We start from the raw sequence: 22,367 nt of genomic DNA, 5'->3' as shown, positions 1-22,367 counted from the left end.
TAGGTTATCACAATAAATATCATATGATAAAGAATGCAGGGGAGGAAAAAGAAAAAGGAAGAAAAATAAAAAGCAAATGAGGCTAGTCAATTAAAGTGTACACTCACAGAGGCTATGTAACGTGGGATACAATACAAAACGTGCGGGAAGTTAAATGCTAAAGAAAGAGAAGGAACAAAAGGTAATTCAAGGGGGCTTTGAAACTTCTTGCTGAAAGGGGGGTAAGTGAGAAGGTCGTTTGGCACAGACATCTAAATAAAGGGTAACAGGAAGCCATAATGCATATCTTTTCGGGGCCAAAGTAATGGGATAAACGAATGCAGTGTCCAATCTGTGATTATAACAGACATTAAACCACCAGGCTTTGAAAGTAATACTCTCGGAATTTTTCCAGTTAACAGTTATCTGTTGAAACGCAACAGCTAGTAACAAATCAATAATATGGACATTTGCTTCAACTGCATTCCAGGAAGAGGAAAGTGAACCAAGGAAAATGTCAGTGATAGAGAAGGGGATAGAAGTCTGGAAGATAGAGTTGAGTTGATCCCATACTTTAGTCCAAAATGCGTGTGTGAGAGGGCATAGAAAAAGCATGTGAAAAAGCGTGGCACCGGGGGTGGAGCAAGACCAACAGAGGTCTGGAACCGCAGGGAATCTTTTGTGAAGGAGAGATGGCGTGTAGAGGAGTCGATTGTAAAGGAAGAAAAGTGTTTGTGTAAGAGAGGCAGCTCTGGACGATTTGCGGATCTTAATCCAAATTTTATCCCACAAGGAGGTGGACCACGAGACGGCAAGGTCAGATTCCCACTGCTCCTCCACCGTTGTTTTGGGCCGAGGAGAAGGAGGGTTGTGGAAGGAGTGATAAATGGAAGACGCTGAAGAATCGGAACGAAGTTGGAAATGTAGAGAAGAAATCGGAGTAGGGGAGATCGGAGGTGGAGGAGAGTGAGATAGGGAATCATAGACAGACAGAACTGCAGTCTTAAGTAAGATGTACTTGTGAATAAAGGAAGAAGGGAGAGAGAAGAGACGGCTTAGAACTTGAAAAGGTATGAAGTCAGATCCAGAGAAGAGTTGGGAGACCCAGATTAAGCCTCGTTGCCTCCAAGTTTTCCAATAGAAAGGTTTCAGCTTAATAAGAATGCTGTTATTATACCAAATCGTGGTGTTAAGGAGTTCAGTGATTGAGGAGGGAGGAGGTGGAGTAAAGGCCAAAAGTAGTTTCGCTGTGTATTTGTGAATTGGAGTGGACACAAATTGGGGTTTGCGAGAAAAGGAAAGATATTCGGCAAAGGAAAAGGGAGAAAGAGAAAGGCGTTCGAGTTCAGCCCAAAGGGGGAGAGGATCGGTAGAATCCTTAAGCCAGATAGCTGCCTGTTTCAAGAGGAAGGCTCGATGATAGGCAGGAAAATTTGGGAAGTTAACCCCGCCTTCCGATTTAGGGAGACGTAGTCTCGATAGAGACATGCGCGGTTTCTTCCCAGACCATAAAAAGGAGGATACGGTAATATTGATTTTAGCAAAAAATTTGGCAGGGATGGAAACAGGAATATTAGAAACGGTATAAAGGACTATTGGGGATAACATCATTTTAATGGTATCAAGGCGACCCCACCAAGAAAGATATAGGGGATGCCATCTAGAGGTGAGGTCAGATAACTTCTGAGTGCATTTAGTAAGACATAATGAGATAGTATCCGAGATAGAAGGAGTAATATGCAAACCGAGGTATTTTATATGGGTCGGGCTCCATTTGAATTGAGACGCCGCAAAATCAGACTTGAAGGTGAATTTGGTAAGGGGTAGAATTTCGCATTTGTCATTATTCAGTTTATAGCCAGAAAGATGGGAATAAGTGTTGACTTCGGCTAGGAAAGTTGGGATAGATAACGACGGATTCGAAATGAAGAGTAGAATGTCGTCTGCATAGGCAGCGAGTTTGATTTGCGAGTGAAAAAGAGGGAAGCCGTGAATGTTTGGGTTTTGACGTAGCTTGGATAAAAAGGGTTCTAGAGCAAGATTAAAGAGGAAGGGGGATAGAGGGCAGCCTTGCCTTACGCCTCTTCCGAGGCTAAAAAAAGAGGAGATCAGACCATTAGCACAAACCGCTGCTCTAGGATTTGCATAAAGAAAGGAGATGAGGGAAATGAAATTAGGGCCAAACCCAAACCATTTTAGTGCGGAGAAAAGGAATGGCCATTCAACTCTGTCGAATGCCTTCTCGGCATCCAGGGCAATTGCGGCTAGGGAATTACTAAAGCGCGATGATTTGGATAAAACATTAAAGAGGAGTCTGGTGTTGTCGGAAATGAAGCGACCTTTAACAAATCCTGATTGTTCAGGGCCAAGGAGATCTGGGAGAAAAGAATCCAACCTAATGGCTAAAGATTTGGCGTATATCTTGTAATCAATGTTGACAAGTGATATCGGTCTGTAATTCTTACAATGTTGAGCGTCCTTCCCCTCCTTTGGTATAATACAAATATAAGCGTCTGAGAAAGTGCCCGAGGAAGCACCACTGGTCTTGAAGGAATCAAGAAGAGAAAGTAATTTGGGCAGCAAAAGAGTGGCAAAGTGTTGATAAAATTCGACTGTAAAACCATCTGGGCCGGGTGCTTTGCCTTTCTTAAGGGAATGAAGTGCTTTGTGTAATTCGCGAATAGTGAGGGGGGTTTCAAGAGAAGTAAGGTCTACAGGAAAGTTGGGAGGAGGTTGAATGCCAGTAAAAAAGGTAGAGAGAGAATGAGCAGAAGGTTGAGTGCCAGAAGAGTATAGTGTAGAATAGAATCGGGAAAATTCCTCCAAGATATCCACATCTTTATGTTGGAGGATGGAATTAACATCAAAAACAGACTCAATATTCAATTTGTTTTGTTTAACTTTCAAGTAGTTAGCAAGAATTTTCCCCGCCTTATTCTTCCCCCCATAAAATTTCGAGCTGGATTTCAATAAGTACAGGGATGCATCATCTGTAGACTGTTTGTTATAGTTCATTTTCGCGTTAACAAGAGCTGTTAAACTTTCTTGGGAATGAGAGGTATAGAAGGCGTGTTCTAGAGCTTTGATCTGAGATAAAAGATCACTGGTACGTTTACGGGCAAGTTTGCGTTTCGTAGCAACATGTCTGAGAATAAAGTCTCTGGCTGAAGCTTTGTAAGCATCCCAGATTGTGTGAATGGCTAAGGAGGGAGTGTCATTAATAACAACAAATTTGGTAGTAAACTCAATGAAGGAGGTAGTAAATTTGGGGTCAAGGAGGAGGGAATTGTTGAAACGCCATCTTTTGGGACCATTGGATTTGGGTAGAATGTCGATGTTGATTAGAACTGGGGCGTGATCGGAGAATACTATGGGGCCAATCTCAGCTTGGGTAAGGGATTGGGACAGATGGTGAGAGAGAAAAATATAGTCAATACGTGATTGGGAGTGGTGAACCGGGGAGTAAAACGTAAATTCTTTACTGGTTGGGTTACATATTCGCCAGGCATCAATCAGGTTATGTTGGGAAATGGCTTGCGTGAAGAGTTTGTGGGATTTATTAGGAACAAAAAAAGATTTGGAATGCCTGTCCAAAAAGGGATCGAGTGGTAGGTTGCAATCGCCTGCTAAAATAAAATTGTCATCAATACATTCAGTAATACGAGAGGCAAACGCACTCCAGAAAATAGGATTCCCACCTGTGGGAGCATAAACATTGAGCAAGGAAAAGGGGACACCTTTAGAGGAAAGTTTAACAAATACCCATCTGCCATCAGGGTCAGATTCGGATTGCAGTACAGAATGAGAAAAGGACTTTCGAATCAACAAAACAACACCATTTCTTTTGCCATCACCAGGAGCAGAAAAGACCTTCCCCACCCAACCTCTTTGGAGCTTAGCAGCCTCGGTATCAGAAAGATGGGTTTCTTGCAAAAAGGCGACATCTACATTTAATTTAGCTAAATGGGAGAGAATCTTTTGCCGCTTAATAGGCGAATTTAAACCTTTAACGTTCCATGAAACAATGCGCACTGACATCAAGAACAATTAAGAAGGGAGAGTGTAAACAGGAAACATAAGAAAGCCTCATAATATCTAAAAAAGGAAAAATGCAAGAGGGGAAAATAAGAGTGCTCGAAAGAGAAAAGGAGAAAAGGAACAAAGAGAGGGAATAGCATGGAGAAAGAGAACAGTGCAAAGTAATGAGGAAATCTTGATATGAAGGCAATAGCGATCAGGGACAGGGAGAAAGCAGCAGAGGAAAGGAACCATAAGAGACAGAGAGAAAATATCATGAAGAGAAAGTAAGGGAAGGGAGGTAGAGCAAGTCGAAAAAATCAACGATGTAAAATGGTAAGAAAATACTGAGAAAGAGCATGAGGTACAATGTAATACCATGTTGGTAAAAGAGTCATGAAGATATACGACTGGAAAAGATCAATATAAAAGGGTAGTAGAGACGAAGAGCACGTAAGTAAAAAGAAAAGGTCATGTACAAGGTAAGAAGAAGAGCAAGCAGTAAGAATTGAAGAGAGAAGAAAAGGTAGAGGAAATTGTAGAATGTTGCAAGAGAATGAGTAAAAATGTAAGATAAAGGGGAGAAAAGATGATGCAAAAAAAGATTGTAGAAAAAAAGTGGAAAAAGAGAGAAACAACGAAATAGCAATAAGAGAATGAGATAGGAAAATCAAAAAGAAAATCAGGAACAGACTAAGAGAAAGTGGCATCAAAAGAGCCAGGAGTAACCTAGAAAAAAACCAGACGAGAACATTCAGAACGAAAGGGATCATGGCAGCAATGGAAAAGGAAAATGTAGGGTGGTACTTACAAGGAATGGTGGGGAATGGATACGTTCAAAGGGCAGGACACAAAAGGGAAGATTTGGAGATGAGAGGAGGGAGGGAAGGCCAACCAACGGAGGTCAGGTGACGGAGGAACAAGACGTCCAACCGGAGAGACGTGACGGAACACAGAGAAACGATCTGTGGAAGATAAGGAAAACAAGAAGTTTAGAAACATGCAAACGGCAACAATTCCAGGTAGAAAACAAGATTAAACATTCGAAGAACATGTAATGAACCAGCACATGCAAAAAACACTGAAGTTGTGCAGCAGCTGAAGAACCTGTGGAAAGAAAAACAAAACAGTATATCGAAAACCAGGAACCATGAGTATCAAGGTAATCCAAAAAATATTAAAAGCAAAAAGTCAAGGTGGAAATGAAGAGGAAGAGCTGGAAAACTCCATGTCGGCAGATCCGCAAGAATTCAGGAAACTTCGGAGTCGAAGAGGGTCCTCAAAAGTCATAGTCTTGTTGTTATGAGTGACTTTGAACAAGCAAGGATGAAAAAGTCCATATCTAGCTCCGATGGAACGTAGTTCTGGTCTCATATCAAGAAATGCTTTGCGACGGGAAGCAGTAGCTTTGGCATAATCTTGGGCAAAGAATAAAGTGGAATCTGACCACTTAAGGTGAGGTATCGCCTTAGCCGCTAATAGAACCTTCAGCAGGTCTGTGTATTCAAGAAAATACATTATTACGCCTCTAGGCTTCGTTGCAGGGGAGACAGTGGAGGGAGCTCGACCAAGCCTGTGCGCTCGTTGGATATTAAGAGAGGTACCCTCAGGAAGATGCAAAAGCTTGGGTAAGAGGGATTTGAGGAAGGCGATGGCGTCAGTCCCCTCGCAACCTTCCTTCAGGCTGTAGAGGCATAGGTTATTGCGCCTATTTCTATTTTCAAGGTCCTCCACTTGCTTCTGGAGTGTCGAGACGCGTGCATCTATGTGGATCACCTTGGTGGCGGTCTCCTGGAGGGATGACACAGATTTTTCTACCGTGGAAACCCTGGAGTCCATGAGGGACCAGTTGTCGGTCAGTGTTTGCAATTTGGAGTTTGTCTCCTCCATGAAGGGACGCAGTGCTCTTATTTCCTCAAGGAGAAGTTCCAAGGAAATGGCTGTCGGCGACTTTGGTGGTGACGGAGGATTGTGCTTCAACCTCTTTGGGGTAGTTTTCGATCCTGACGGAGGAGGAACATCCATTGTGAATGATGCTTCGCAGGTGGAAGGGTCTGCAGAGGCTTCTAAATGAGCCAATGCAGTAAATAGTTTTGAATTCTTGATGAAATTCCGTTTGGAAGTCTTACCAGGACATTCCGCCATGAGGTCACAGGTAGAAAGGGTCACCAGTAAAATATGAACCAAAGGAGTACTGCAGGTAGTAAAAAGAATCAACAAAGTCAATAGGAGGAGGAGTAAAGATAAAAATCCAAAAAACCAGGTGAAATGAGGAAATTAGGATATGGAGAATGAGAAAAAATCAGGTTAGTAGTGAAATTGGAGCTGACGTAGTTTAAAGTCTAAAATGGCTGCCAAAGCTGAGGAGAAAACAGCAGGTCAGGTGATAAGGAAAAAAAAACGGTTCCAAAATGAGAATGAAATCCCCTGTAGAAGCTGTAACTGGTTAATAGCGTTTCCTGCTGAATTGTGGTGTTTCAAATTAATTGCCGGTGTCAGGAGGCTGCCGCCGTCGCATGGTCGTACCTCAGACGAACGCCGTCTGAAAAAACAAAATGGCGGTCGCGGCTGAAGCAGAGCCGCGACCGGAGCAAAACAGGAGCTGCGAGGCAGAGCCGAGTGATTCTGCAGTCGGCATATAGCTCAAAAGGTGCAGGAAGCGTTCCGGTGGCGATTGCTGCCGTTCATGTTGAAGAACGAAGGCTGGAACCGCCGCGAATCCCCGGTAAGGACGAAGCTCTACTCCGGGACCGCCATCCGCCTCGGGCGCTAAGCCACGCCCCCCAAAAACCAAGTTCTGTTTCCTTACCTCACAGTGTAAATACATTCTGCATGCAAACTGCATTAATTAAACAATGCATAACACCATATTTTTACATTGACCTTTCACACTGTGTGGCAAAGATGCTTCTGTATACTTTCTACAAATGTCTGGCTTTCAAAACTAATGAACTGTGTTTGCATCTATTTATCACGTTTCACGTGCGGCAGACCAGTTTGTTTATAGTAAAGACACTCACTTACACCTACTTGGGTCACTCCTTTACAGACAGTCCAATAGCCAGGGACGATTCATGAAGGTGGCCGCTGCACCGATTATTCCACCCGCTATGGATAACCGTGACTTTCGGATCACTTACTAACTCAGTAGCATCCTAGCCATCGGCAAAGCTATTTAGTGCCTCATCAAAGGTCTTAAGCTCTTTGTAACTCACTACATAAATACTGTTACCACATCTTATCACAAAAAGCACCTGTGACAAATGGGTGGAGGGTGATAAGATGTACTACCTATTGTGCAGCAGGTGGTAAAGTGAAGGAAGAGAAATCATGGGGTTCCCTGGACCACACAAGGTCTTGTTTTTGTGCTCCGTGAGGTAAAGTAGTGCTCGGCGCTTACTCAGTTGGGTGTGTGATCTTGGCTCTCCCAGTCCCGGGAGACCATACACCTCCTCCCTGTGTTATGGCAACTCTCATGCTCACAGACCTTTCCTTCCTGGGAACCAATGCTTCTCAAAGGCCAGTGCTGGGAGCCACCCATCCCAAGAAGTGAATCCGGACCCCACTGGGTGGTGTGTCGGGGGCACAGCTCGGTACCCTTTCTGCAGAGTCCCGCACACCCCTCTTGGTGGCTTCACTGCACTTGTACCACTCTCTGTTGGCTACCACTCTCTTCTGGTGTCTGGGTGAAGTCTAAAAGCAAAGGCACAACTTTAGCAGAAGCGGATCCACCTTAAAACGTCCTCCTTAAACTGTGAGGCACAGAGGAAAGCCCGGCAGAAACTATCCACTTCACTGCCTGCATGGTGCAGACCTGCCAAAATACCCAGCACCTCCCCCAGCACCAGCACATCCTATTCTGGAATGGTGTCATACTGCTAACCCCAGTTCATAGCAGTGGCCTCCGTCTCCCCCAAAGGTCTTCAAACTTTTGATGCCGAGACGCCCTTGTCAAAATATTGAGGTGTAAGGACCCCCTCCTGACAAAATATTTTAGAACCTGGTACTACTCATCATCGACAACCATAAACATAAATCATAAAATGAGCACCTTCCTTTACTAAAACAATCCCAAGAGGTTTTTTCCTATTTCTATTTGAGCTGAAGAATGTAGCATGCATGGAAAGAGGAAAAAACAAGGAGAAATGAAAAAATTCTTCTTGTTATGCCTCCGCTGGGGAGGCGTACATTTTTGGCACTGATCTGTGTTTACTTGATTTTGTAAATATCCATGGGTGTTGTGTGGCACCCCCCACACAACGCCTATGGAACACCTTTCTGACGCAGAGTAAGGTCACGCAGTGCCCTGCGCTGCTTTGTCTTACTCCAAGTCCATATGTATGAGGCCATGCAAAGCCAAAGCCATGGAGGGTGACTGCGACGCCTCATAGGTATGGTTAAAACACTGGCTCCACCAGAGCATAAATAAAGTGATGCTCTGGTAGTGCGAGCATTTCATAAATGAGTTTCAAAATATTCTGTATGTTTTTTATGTCTTTCACCATCAGGTACGGACATATAAATATTGGGCAGCGTAAATGAAAAAGAAATTTAAAAAGTTGTTACTCAGTGGGAAATGGGCTGTAGTACATTATGAAACCTCTGTTAGTCAATGCACAGCAAAGGTCTTGTGTAACCAGGGAGCCACAAAATGAAATCTTGGTTGGTGCAGCTGAGAATTGTGACTGGTATATTTTTAGTGCTACGAGGTCACAGCCTGTGACAGAAAGCACTGGGAATATGTAAGTCATTATTTTAAACTTGCATTGTATTACATACAATATAAGATAGACTGATATAATATGTGTAAACAGCTTTATTATAAAGTGGTGCTTTAAAAAAAAGGAGATTTTAGTAATACCAGGGCATATGTAATGCAATTTTTGTTTTTTAGGTAACTGTCTTTTCAACACCTCCTCAGGGGTACTAACTGCTGTGTAAATACAGTTAGGATTAAAAGCAAGCACCCCACAACCCAGTAACTAACTCTTTGCACTATCACTAAAAATAAAATACAATTCTTTGTCATCGCAACGGTTGGAGTGATTCAAGGGGTCCCAAGCACCCTTTTCACTTGCAGATTAACTAATAGGGCACATTTGCATTCCTTTCAGGCCACCAGGCACCCTGGCATGAAAGCTTTTCACAGCACAGGAGACTCAGCTAAAGCATTTTAACCCCTTGTATGCCACAGTGGATGTGTGCGGAGGATGGCCGGGGGCCGTCCGATCCCCGCCCACTCATTAATTCCCCAGCACCGCGGTGGAATTTGCACCACGGTCAAGGGGTTAACTAGCAAAATTAGCTGTCCCAGGAGGGCTGTCTTTTTCCAATCCAGGCACAAGTGAGGCTGGGGAATGCGTGACCCCCTTCCCAGGACTCCATAGACCCCCTGGGGGTTGCGCCCCCCAGATTGAAGACATCTGGTCTACCCCTACATAGGCCACTCTCAACACAGCCCCTACCTGCAGCCATACAACCCTTAAGTGTAGGGTTATTGGGGGTCACCTAACACTAAGGCAGCAAGATTTTTTTGTTGCATGGTCTCCGTTACTGTGCTCAGCTGGATGCTCTCACAGTAGGCTGAGGATACTCACTCCCCATGGTCTCTACTTGGCTCCCCTCTCCTCCGTTGCCCTTTCAGTCGCTGTCATGTGCAGCGCCCCTGTTTGTAAAATGAAGTCGTGCATCGCGCGCTGAATGTTGCAGGAAAGCATGTTGTGCCTGCAGTAGTAAAAGCTCATGAAAGAAAGTAGTGCTTAGAGACTTAAAATGACATACCGTCTAATAACCAAAGTAAATTGGCCAGTAGCCATGGGAGGTTATAAATGAATCCGTAGAAAAATTTTACAATGTGTAAGATGAATCTCGATACCTCCGAGCGAGTGGATGCGCCTTGAAATGTAAGAACCAAAAAGTGATCTCCAATGTCTTTCAATTCAGGAATGGTTTATTTTGAACCAATCTTCATGAATTTTTAAATCAAATGTTGTATAATCTCAAAACAAATCACTGCATTGCTGCAATTCAAAGAAACTATGCGTTTTTACTCGTCATTCATAAATGCATCCCCTATTCATTTCGAGCGGTGCTCTTCATCTGGGGGAATGTCTAAAAGGAAATAAGAAAAATACAGAAGATATAGCGCTAAGTGGGAGCAAGAATGTCACATTAAGCTATTAACGGTGATGAAAACATCTGAAGCTCATACCATGTCAAGTGACAGAAAACACTGTGAATATGTAAGTAATTATTTTATTCTTGCATTGCATTACACACAATATAAGATAGAATGATATAATATGTGTAAACAGCTTTATTATAAAGTGGTGCTTTAAAAAAAATGGAGATTTTAGTAATACCAGGGCATATGTAATGCAATTTTTGTTTTTTAGGTAACTGTCTTTTCAACACCTCCTCAGGGGTACTATCTGCTGTGTAAATACAGTTAGGATTAAAAGCAAGCACCCCACAACCCAGTAATTAACTCTTTGCACTATCACTAAAAATAAAATACAATTCTTTGTCATCGCAACGGTTGGAGTGATTCAAGGGGTCCCAAGCACCCTTTTCACTTGCAGATTAACTAATAGGGCACATTTGCATTTCTTTCAGGCCTCCAGGCACCCTGGCATGAAAGCTTTTCACAGCACAGGAGACTCAGCTAAAGCATTTTAACCCCTTGCATGCCACAGTGGATGCGTGCGGAGGATGGCCGGGGGCCGTCCGATCCCCGCCCACTCATTAATTCCCCAGCACCGCGGTGGAATTTGCACCATGGTCAAGGGGTTAACTAGCAAAATTAGCTGTCCCAGGAGGGCTGTCTTTTTCCAATCCAGGCACAAGTGAGGCTGGGGAATGTGTGACCCCCTTCCCAGGACTCCATAGACCCCCTGGGGGTTGCGCCCCCCAGATTGAAGACATCTGGTCTACCCCTACATAGGCCACTCTCAACACAGCCCCTACCTGCAGCCATACAACCCTTAAGTGTAGGGTTATTGGGGGTCACCTAACACTAAGGCAGCAGGATTTTTTGTTGCATGGTCTCCGTTACTGTGCTCATCTGGATGCTCTCACAGTAGGCTGAGGATACTCACTCCCCATGGTCTCTACTTGGCTCCCCTCTCCTCCGTTGCCCTTTCAGTCGCTGTCATGTGCAGCGCCCCTGTTTGTAAAATGAAGTCGTGCATCGCGCGCTGAATGTTGCAGGAAAGCATGTTGTGCCTGCAGTAGTAAAAGCTCATGAAAGAAAGTAGTGCTTAGAGACTTAAAATGACATACCGTCTAATAACCAAAGTAAATTGGCCAGTAGCCATGGGAGGTTATAAATGAATCCGTAGAAAAATCTTACAATGTGTAAGATGAATCTCAATACCTCCGAGCGAGTGGATGCGCCTTGAAATGTAAGAACCAAAAAGTGATCTCCAATGTTTTTTAATTCAGGAATGGTTTATTTTGAACCAATCTTCATGAATTTTTAAATCAAATGTTGTATAATCTCAAAACAAATCACTGCATTGCTGCAATTCAAAGAAACTATGCATTTTTACTCGTCATTCATAAATGCATCCCCTATTCATTTCGAGCGGTGCTCTTCATCAGGGGGAATGTCTAAAAGGAAATAAGAAAAATACAGAAGATATAGTGCGAAGTGGGAGCAAGAATGTCACATTAAGCTATTAACGGTGATGAAAACATCAGAAGCTCATACCATGCCAAGTGAGTTCAAGCGTTATGAACCTTAGGGACCATGTGCAGGTATGGCACTTGAGGATGATCCTTCACTAGAAAACGTTTATCTCTTTCGGTAATTGTCCCTGCTGTAACTGCTTGGTTGACAATGGTTCCTAGGACTCGAGTGAAGTCTACAGTAGGGTCACACTGTATTTCCATATATATAGTATTGTCTTTCTGGTGCTCCCTGATACTGTCAAGATAGAAGCGGGCGTCGAGCACCACCAGCGCGCCACCTTTGTCTGCTTTGCAGATGGTTAGGCTGGGGTTGTTAGCCAACTGTGTCAGTACTTTATATTCGTTACGTGATAAATTTGAGCGATGCTGGGTTGACCCTTGGTAAATGGCATGTAGATCTTGTTGTACTACCAGTTTAAATGTGTCCAGTGTCTTGTGACTAACAGGTGCTTGGAAGTTATTCTTTGGACGAAGGTCTAGAAGCGTACGGCTCTCTCCTTGAGATTGCGAATTGCAGACGTTTTGGAAAAAGTGTTTCAAACGTAAAGATCTCATAATCTTGTAAAAACACACTTGGGTTTCTAATGCATTAGAGTGGTAAGTAGGAACAAATGAAATGCCCTTCTCCAGGACCTGAGTCTGAGCGGTTGTCAGCTGGGTGCTAGAGATGTTGATGACTAGGTCCGATGGCTTCTTATTGATTTCACCACTGGTTGTTAGACATTTGGAACCAACACATGACTATTGCACACCGTGGGTCCGTTAATCCCGGATCAACTTTACCTTTATCTAGCTCATTTTTCACCACGTTGCTTGCCTGTCTACTATTCAACATATGACGATTTTAGCCTACTGGCGATTTCATCATTTCTGTTTTCTTTTCTTTCCTTATCTAAACCTGAGGTAGCGATCGACCTTTTTTCCCACTTCGTGAATGTGGGTGTTTTTGGGGTTCACTTTAGCACCTAGTGCACCACAGAGCACTGTTCTGACCATCATCACAATCACGTTCCACTCGAAACATCGGAAATAGCACGCTTGAACTCACTTGGCATGGTATGAGCTTCTGATGTTTTCATCACCGTTAATAGCTTAATGTGACATTCTTGCTCCCACTTCGCGCTGTATCTTCTGTATTTTTCTTATTTCCTTTTAGACATTACCCCTGATGAAGAGCACCGCTCGGAAATGCATACGAGATGCATTTATGAATGACGAATAAAAACGCATAGTTTCTTTTAATTGCAGCAATGCAGTGATTTGTTTTGAGATTATACAACATTTGATTTAAAAATTCATGAAGATTGGTTCAAAATAAACCATTCCTGAATTGAAAGACATTGGAGATCACTATTTGGTTCTTACATTTCAAGGCGCATCCACGCGCTATGAGGTATCGAGATTCATCTAACACAGTGTAAGATTTTTCTATGGATTCTATGTGCAGCGCCTCACAGTCAGAAGGCGAACATCTCGACACCCCTACATTTGAGTACCTTGTTCAATTGATGACATTTTTAACTACTTCGGAGTGCTGTGGTCCTTTTATTCATTAGGTTATAAATGAAGACATGGACGTTCTATAGGAGGGACTAACAAGTTGATTACAGAATCAGAAGCCAGCATTTACGAAGGACACAAGCCAATGAAAAATATGGGTGGGGGAGTGGACGGGGCTTCACTTCCATACTCTACTACAGCAGATCGCTGGAGCAGCACATGCCTGCTGGCTCAGGCTCGACCTAAAAACACTGTGCTCTTAATCGGCTTATTAAGCGTACTTTCTCCTATCTGAGGGCATCAATCGCTATTTAAAGAGGATGATAATGCCTGTTCATTGCCACACAATAAAATGTAGGACTGTTCAAAGATGAGAAAGTAAACATTATTTATTTATTTTGAAATGTTTATATATTGGAAAAGGGTCATTATTAGTAGTTGACAAAAATCTGCCTCATGCCAACTAGTTCTTTAGCACCACGCCTCCATTCTCAAGGAGGCACACAAGTCAACAGACTCCATCCACATTATGTCCTTCTTTCAGACTGTTCGGCGGACGGGACTCCTTCACTAACATTACAGATATCCATCCTCATTAGTACAAGTGCCATAAGATATATAGCACTTCTAATATGGCGGACGGGATATCCCATCCGGTTTGTGACGGAGTCAGCACGGGGCGGACCATGCCTCTTTGGCTACGATTATTTTCTGTACCGTGCCATGGCATTCTTCTCATGCTGCTAGGTTACACCTGCTACGATTGTCCTGTTTCTCTTGAATGGGGCTATTGCACAAAGGAACGTAATGAGCTAAGCTTTGAATTCAATAGATTGTTTTAAAACTGAAGGTAACTTTGTTACTTCCTTTAACAAATTTAAGCCCTCTTTTCTCATTTATGCAACTTCTTTTTATGCTTTACATGCCTAACTAATTATGAAGACATAATATGTATTCATGGTCGTTTTTGCTACAAACGCAAAACATATTATACAGATGTTTCACGATATGTATTTTGTTCTCTTTTATCTCACCTTTGCTAAACAGAATGTAGTTTTTCCCCAAGATGAAGAAGTAGCAACGGTGGAGATTCTGACTGATTCCAGCCCTGGACCACAGGAAGAGGTGGAAGGCAATGTGACTACAAGGAACACCCAAGTGACAAATCTCACCCGGAACCAATGAATGCAAGGATGAGAAGAGAGCTGGTGTTGCAAGAGTGAGCACTTAAGGACCAGGAAGTTGTGGGCATGAATCAGCCTGCCGTTAATCCCGCCTTCGGTTTGAAATTGCGTTCTGCGGCACATAACCGTGCAGGCATGATAAATGGGCGGCCACCACCATAAAGAACACATAAAAGAAGGCTGCTATTTTTTTTTAAACGTATTTACATAATATATAAAATCCTGCAACAAGCAATTAAAACGTGCAATTTCCTTATCACATTCTGGTTGTGGCATCACTACTCACATGCAATAATAAAAGAACCTGACCATGACCAGTGCCAAAAGGCAAACAGGAGGGTCTCTGCGCAAAATTGCAGTTCTGACTTAAATAAATAAACAGCCCTTTATAATGAGGTGTTTCTTAACCGCCCTGCAGGTGCTGACAACACGACGGCTGGAATCCATCGATTGGATCCATGCAGTCTAACCTGCAGCCGGTTGTAAAAGTGAATTACATTAAACCGCTTCGCATATTCGTTTGAGGCAAAAAAACAACCTTCATGTTGATGTGTTTTTTTCACAGTAGTCTTTCAACAGTCCATCAGCATACCTGCAAAAAGAGGGTGGATGGCATTGGGCTCAAGTATTTAAGAGGGAATTGCGGTGGATGTGTGTGTGACTACGTACTGGGAGAAATAAATACCCGCACCCCCTACCTAATGTAAAACATATATCGCTCATTATTTAAGGGTTCTGGTGGTTTAGTGGACTAATGCACACACCTCATAGTCACAGGTTCGAATCCCGGCAGAGTTCACTCAGCCGTTTCATCCGTGTCAGGTCGATAAAATTAATGCCGTTAAGTTGGGAGGCAGTAATTTTAAACATCTGTTATTCAGTGCCAAGATACCCTTTGTGGTAAACGTGTGCTGTACACATACTTATGTTATTGAGACCTTACACATGTCACTGAAATCCTTGATGCCTTTCAATATCCAGATAACACACAGTAGACATACATGATAAAGGTATGTTATCATTGTACCGAAATGTAACACACATTGTCGCCTCACTATTTTGCTTTAAAAAGTGCACAGCACTCAATGCCCATGGGTAGATGTATTTTGTGTAGCCTACAAATCAAGCCTTGTAGAGCTGGTGTTTATATCTAAATGTACCTTCCTAACGATTTAAATTTGTGGTTGAGGCATAGCACAGAGGTGTCTGCTGGAGAAGTGTCGGCTTGCCCCTAGCTATCCAATTCTGGTACAGCACACAACATGTGGGTCGTATGCAGTGTGGAGTAGTGCAGTGTCTGGGAGCAAGAACCTGAATGAAGCTATGAAGCAGAAGAAGCGAGCAGGCTCAGTTGCACAACTGAATTGGTGTACCCCATTGTGCTCTGTCAGACACCGCACTCTGAGCAGTAGCTTTCACTGGTTGATGTGTGCAACATAGGAGAAATCATCAAACAAACAACAGCGACAAAATCCAAAACAACATTTAAGGGCACAATTCCATGCAAAAATTGCAGTAACTGTAATAACATTATGGAAGGTAACTACATTACCCACCCAATGAGAGGCAATAAAATCAAGTTACAGGTTAATGGTACATGTGACACAAAAAACATCGTTTACATGATAAAAAGCCCATGTGGTCAAGCTTATGTTGGTCAGACTGAGCGGAAACTTAAAATTCGGCTAACAGAACATAAGAGTAATATCAGAACCAAAGTTGTAAAATCAGCGCTTGCCACCCATTTCATTGAACAAAATCATCAAATCAATCAAATTAAAGCTTGCATACTAGAAGTGGTGAAAAAAAATGAAGAAATGGACAACAGAAAGGCTCTACTTAAACGAGAAAACTACTGGATATACCACTTACAGACCTTGCGCCCTCATGGGATTAATGAGAGGACAGAATTTAGTTGTTACTTATAAGTTGTGTTTTACAACTAGACTGAATGTATCATTGAAGTGCTGAGCATGTTTTTAGATGGTCAATTTTATTTGTTCATATTCCCTTACTTGTTTCTTGAGAACCACACATGCACCCTGATCCCTTCACATCACTCGTAACTCTGGCCCTTTAATGGCAGCGCGCGCAACTTGTTAAATTCAACCCAGCTCACACACGTCACACGCCAACTTTCCAGCAGCGAGATCGAACTCGAAATGCTGGCTTGAATCTCGATTACATTGTATCCCGGTAAGAATAAGTACCGCGCTGAGCGTATTGTAGTCACAGTTAACCTATATCCGCGATTTACTTGCCAGTTAATGTAACTTAGAACACGGCAAAAATAACTACCGCATTGAATGCTTATGTTAACCTTCACCAAACCCCTAACTGTAAGCCTTAATAATGAAACGCTAGCGCGAGCAGTCATTTTGATATAAAGCGGCTTGCATTGTCATCGGTAGAAAAGCATTGCGCACTCATTCAATTAAGACACTGTTGACTTGCATACGAATAATACAGTTTATAACACCAGTTTTAATGCCTGAATAAGTGGATGGGTTAAACAAATGATATGAATAGAGTGCATAAATGTACACGAGTACACAAAGGACTGTAAATAATAGCGTTATACCTGAACTACGTGATTATTAATACTTGTAAACTGAGATAATTTGTTGTTTATTACGTTAGTACTGTATTAGTTGAATCATGCTTTAACATTAAGCAAATACATGGTGATGGATACAATTTTTGTTGTTCCACAGATTTCCCTGATGAAGGCCCCTTGGCCGAAATGCATTGGAATGTAATTCTTGCATATGTTCAAAAATTAATCGGATGAAAAATGTACATGGAGTAAGCATATAATGGCAATATGAAAAATTCATATTTACTTATGAAAAAATCTACGAGTATGAATAAAATACTTCAGAGAATCTAAAAAGATAAACCTTGTTGAAAAACTTTATTGTACATAACCTAGCTGACAAATTCAGCACACAACTATCAGTGCCCTAGGAGACACTCGCACCATTCGGTGCCAGTGCAACCATTTGATTCATATACTCCAAGCGGGGAGTAACCAAAGGAGCACGATTAACGCACGAATACTGAGAAACTTAAAGCAGTGCACGGCCAATTTCTTACATTGATGTGTGCAAGGGTCAGCGGCCCATGGCCTATCGGTCAGATAATTAGCAGATAGCCTGGGACACTGACACCAGCACTTATTGTTCACTCTGTATGTTATGGGTATGTAAGAGTCATGATAGCAGATTGAACAAGAGACGTTTAGCACCCATCTGCGGGATTTTAGTTTTTTGATTGCTTTTTATTGCCATTTTCTTTAGTTGTATACCTTCACCATTCTAGAACAGCACATATATCAAGGCACAACAATATGAGCAGAAGAATGACATGTCCAAAAGAACAGATGCATAGGAGATAACAATATGCGACAGTGCCAAAACACAGGGCAGTTACCCACGTATAGGTCTCTAGTTAGGCCACATAAATAGTAAAAAGTAATGAATCAAGCAATAATACAAACTGTGCATAGATGGGGCCTACTGGAAGGCAAAAACTTCAACATCAGAGTAAGTTGCTGGTGTTTGGTTTGTGATTTAGGGTAGGTGGCATACTACCTTAGTTTTTCGTGTGGCGAATGTGGGGAAGAGCAGAACCCTGTGGTAGGAGAAAAAAGGCCCAATTATGACATTGGGGGGTCACATCCCCAGCCTACCCCAGTGGTGGTCGAGAAAACGCTACCAAGCCGGCAGCATCCTGACTGCTGAATTATGACCTTTCTTCAGGGCTGGGGTGTGTAAGCGGCTATGTCATTGCAACGCCATGCTGCAGCTCGAGGAAGGAACCTGCAGTCAATGCTGGCCATGCTGCAGTGTCACCAGTCATTCAGGCGCGCTGTTTCCTTGCACCATGTCATGCAAGGAAAACAGTGCGTGCACTGACATGACATCATTGGAGGCCTCTGCATATGCCCAGCCACGTCACATAAGGGCAATATTTGCCCTGTTTTTATGGCTTATTACCTACCTTTCCATTGACCTTTTTATGGAAGTGTCCCCACCATGAAAAAGTTGGCAGAAAGGCAGGCCATATTCCAATGGCGGTGTCCTTGCCAGCACCAACATTTTGACCACTGCTGTCCCCACCACTGCCGCCACTGGAGCTCGGATCTTGGCGGGATGACAGTCAGGAGGTGGTCTGGAGGCGGTCTCTGCGCCCATCTCGTAATCCAGCAGTTAGACCGCCAGGTATGCAGGCAGTCATACCGCCAGAAAGCGACGGCCGTTTCAGGGCAGCCAGGGTCATAATCAGGCCCTAAACCTTTTGGGTGTTTGGTAAATTGTAGTCAGGCCACTGGAATTGTGCGGCAGAAAGGCCAAATTATGTAGCAAGGTTAAGTGGCAGGAAAAGGCACATTATGAAGTGTAGTGCAGCACATTTTGTGATAGTTTGTTTCATCAGTAATTATAAGACATAGTAACACTGTCCGAGAACAGATTTCACCTTATTAGTGTCAATTTAGCACTCAAATACACCAATAAGCAAACTGAAAGATGAGCAGTCAACCTTGGTGAAAGGCCTTTCAGGATGAGGAACGTGCATCACCATGTTTTAGTAACTTTTGTGAACATTTGCAAATTATGCAGTAGATGATGAATTATGTAGCAAATACATAATAATGCAAAACAAAACACAGCAGCTGCAGAATTTCATAATTCCTATGACACTGAGTGTGGTACACTTGGGTATGATAAATTAAATGTGGGGAAGAATAGTGTCCTGTTGCAAGTTTTGTATAATGTGTGGTGAAAGTGGGAAACATCAGAACCCTGTCACGAGAGGAAGCATGGGGAAGTGTAGTACTCTGTGTTGCTGTGGCTGAAAGTCACAAGTTCCATTCGAGTGTGTTCTGTGAGCAGTCATCACTGTGCACAAATGGTAGTACATTTTGGCAGGTGCATGGTACTGGAGTCAGAGGACATCAGTGTGACAGATCTTTGCATCCTAGTATGTTTTTCTTTCACCTAGAATAGACCACAAATCGAATTTTAGCATAATAATTGAGACAGCTTATAGGTTGGTTGGGGATGTACTGAACTAGCTAACTCAAGTGGTTTACCTGTGGATAAGGTCATTTAGGAGATATTCTGGTCAAAACATTCAACTAATACGTGACAATGAGTGTGGATTTATTTGAAGCAATGGGTGGAAACTATTTACATTGTTAGAAACGTCGTGGCTGAAACATTATTTCAGAGCTGTTGGTAGAGAAGCATTTAAAGATCTCTATCTTTAAATACTTCACAACCAAGGGAGTGTGAGAGCATAGACCTTTCTTATAGATTTAAGCATTACTAATGACAAAGCTGCCTTGAGCTTCAGACATAAAACTGCATTTAAAAAATGACATCAGATATTTGGTGCTTGAAAATGTAATCCTGATGCCTTAGTCAGATGCTTTCCATTTAATTAATTATCTAAAATATAAATTTTTAATTCATAGTTGACTTTAATGTGTTTAGTTTAGATTTGACCTCACTATAGAATGTAGATTTAATCTGCAAAAGTGTTTTAAACCTGCAGTAGTAGCATATACTTCTACAAAATTAACACAACATTTTAAAGTGTTGAAAACAGCTTGTGATTTAGTTTGCTTTGAAAGCATCAGCTCTGTCCTTCAGATAAAAAAGGAATGTCTCCCTCTCTGTGAAAAAACAGAAGCTTCATATAATTTACAACCTGTAACTTGTTTTATTGTATTGTTTTATTGTTGCTGTTGATCAAAGCCTCATTCATTTCATAGAGTAGAGTAAACTGGAAATCTCACACTTTTTTGTATTATCCTAAAATATATTTGTATGTTTCCTTCCTAAATAATAAGTTCTTTTTGGACAATAAAATGTTTCTTTAAGAAAATCTTATGAGCTGAAGTCATTGAGACTAAGATTTAAATGTGTCACAAGAAGGATTTTGCTTGCTCACCTGATGGATGATGACGTGTGCACTCAGACAAGGAGTGTCGATGACTTTCTAGAGGAATTCTGTATTTCATTTGGATATAGAACGAAGATCATGCCACATGTTTTGAAACATTTTGCAGAACTATAAATGTGTTTCTAGCTGAGGATTATTGTATGATTTTTGGCAGGATTTTTGCAGACTCTTTCAGACTTTTTTTTTTAGAGGTCTGCAGAGAAAGGAGGTGGTGTGGGTAGAACCTGATGAAAAGCACACAGGTTCAGATGAAGTTAAACAAGGAGAGGCAGAATCAGCTGGGATGAGGGCATATTAGATGCAGGTTATTTGTTAAAAACCTTGAGCTTTATGCTTTCATTATTTGGCTTTACCAAGGCTTATTTGCTCTATGCTTCATTTCTCTTTATGGGAAATTTGGAATTATTAATTATTGATTTAGCTTCTTTCTAAACTCCCTCTTGCTTTTATTCCTGAACTCTTCATGAGTTCTGACTGACATTATTTGTGCCTCACTTTCTTACAATCGGAATTTTTTCCTTAATGAAACATGCTTTATTTCCAAATCATGATATGCTCTGTACTGACTTTATTTTTCTATTTGCAATTCTGTAACCTGATTGATATTTGACTAATGAATGAAGAGTCAGAGAATCTTAAATTTTGATTGGAAAATGAATCCCTTTAACCCGTTCCATGCTGAGGACGGCCACCTGGCCGTCCCACGTGACGGTGTTCATGTGTGGGGGATGGCCGGGGCCGTCCAAACCCCGCCCACTGATTAAAATGCCCGCACCGCGACGGAATTCGTGCCGCGGTCAATGGGTTAAACCTAATCACAACCCTTATTATTGACCACTGAAGCGAATTGCCACGGACCAGGGAGCCTGTTGGAACACCCCTGCAACGTCCCTACTGCCGGATAATTTTGAACTGCTGCCACGTCTCGCGGAACCCGCTGCGCGGGTCCCGCTTCGCCCGTCCTGCTGGGCTGCCTCTCTTTGGAGTGAAGGACTTTGGCGGCGTATTGTTACCTTACTGGGCAGGAGAGGAGAACACTCAGCCAGGGCTGCGAGCGCCAGGTGAGGGACAGGGACTCCATTTCCCAGGAGTCCCTGTGTAGCCATCCCCCGCACCTGGACGCTCTCCCTGGTTGCCCCGCCCCCAACCGCCTCATATCCTCATTAGGAGCTACTGATACCCGCTACGCGGAACGCGTGCGGGACGCCCGGGGCTAAGCCCGGGCAAAGGGCGGGCCCTCTGTGGCCCTCAGAGGCCTGAGGAGCCTGGCCTGGGCCACCCCCTTTTGTTTTTCGTTTGCCAGCCTTTGTGGACTATTGGACTTTCCATCATTACTGTAAGTCTGTTTTATTTTTTAATTTTTTAAATCCCTGGGGTTTGTTATGAACTCACGAGAGACTAGAAGTATGGCTGCTGCCGGAGCTAAAAAATTGACTGGGACCCTTGATGATTTTATCGTCCGGACTCATGCTTTAATAGATGAAGGGATCATACTAATGGATAGAAGGGTGTCTCAGGACTTGGCAATAGCCAGGAGATCTTCGTTAGGACATATAGCGCAGGCCCGTACTCCACACACAGCGTCTGGCTCAAACACTCTTGCTATTGTACATAATGAGGGGGCCCCTGATGATTTCATTTCTCAAGAGGGCTTGGAGGCAACACCTAATCTTGCCTTGTTGGCTGAGAGTGATTCTTTAAATGAGCCCGAAAATGTTTCTAGTGTTAATGTACACGATAGAGGTTTGAAAGAGGGTGCTATCCCAAAAAAGAAGTCAAAATTAGCCAAACGTAAAGGGAGGAAAGCACTGATCACTCAAGATCCAGATCAAATCACTTTAAATCTGGCGCCCCCGGACAGCATCCTGGTTGCGCATGTTGCTGATTCGGATGGAGCGGCCCAAACCAATGTGCGTTTATCCCTAAGCCTACCAGATGACACGATTATAGATAGCAGCTTAGAGGAAATACTGGATTTGGGTGGTGATATAGATAACCATGTCATAAGCAACGAGGATAGGAACA

At 42.8% G+C, this 22,367-nt stretch overlaps 1 protein-coding gene across 3 annotated transcripts in view; it reads left to right on the top strand.

The window, feature by feature from the left end:
- Nucleotides 1–19,482, top strand: part of LOC144772900 (interleukin-5 receptor subunit alpha-like) — a 367,784-nt gene extending 348,302 nt beyond the window's left edge. For 2 of the 3 annotated variants that reach the window (XM_078657581.1, XM_078657580.1), the window contains one exon: nucleotides 14,236–19,482. In XM_078657581.1, the coding sequence (XP_078513707.1) occupies nucleotides 14,236–14,373 (138 nt within the window). In that variant the 3' untranslated portion in view covers nucleotides 14,374–19,482. The remainder of the gene's footprint in view (nucleotides 1–14,235) is intronic. The other variant, XM_078657582.1, reaches the window with a different exon arrangement.
- The last annotated feature ends 2,885 nt before the right edge of the window (nucleotides 19,483–22,367 follow it).

This window comes from Lissotriton helveticus, chromosome 8, assembly GCF_964261635.1.
Source record: "Lissotriton helveticus chromosome 8, aLisHel1.1, whole genome shotgun sequence".
Classification (NCBI taxonomy): Eukaryota; Metazoa; Chordata; class Amphibia; order Caudata; family Salamandridae; genus Lissotriton; species Lissotriton helveticus.
This window is presented reverse-complemented; position numbering and strand designations above follow the sequence as displayed.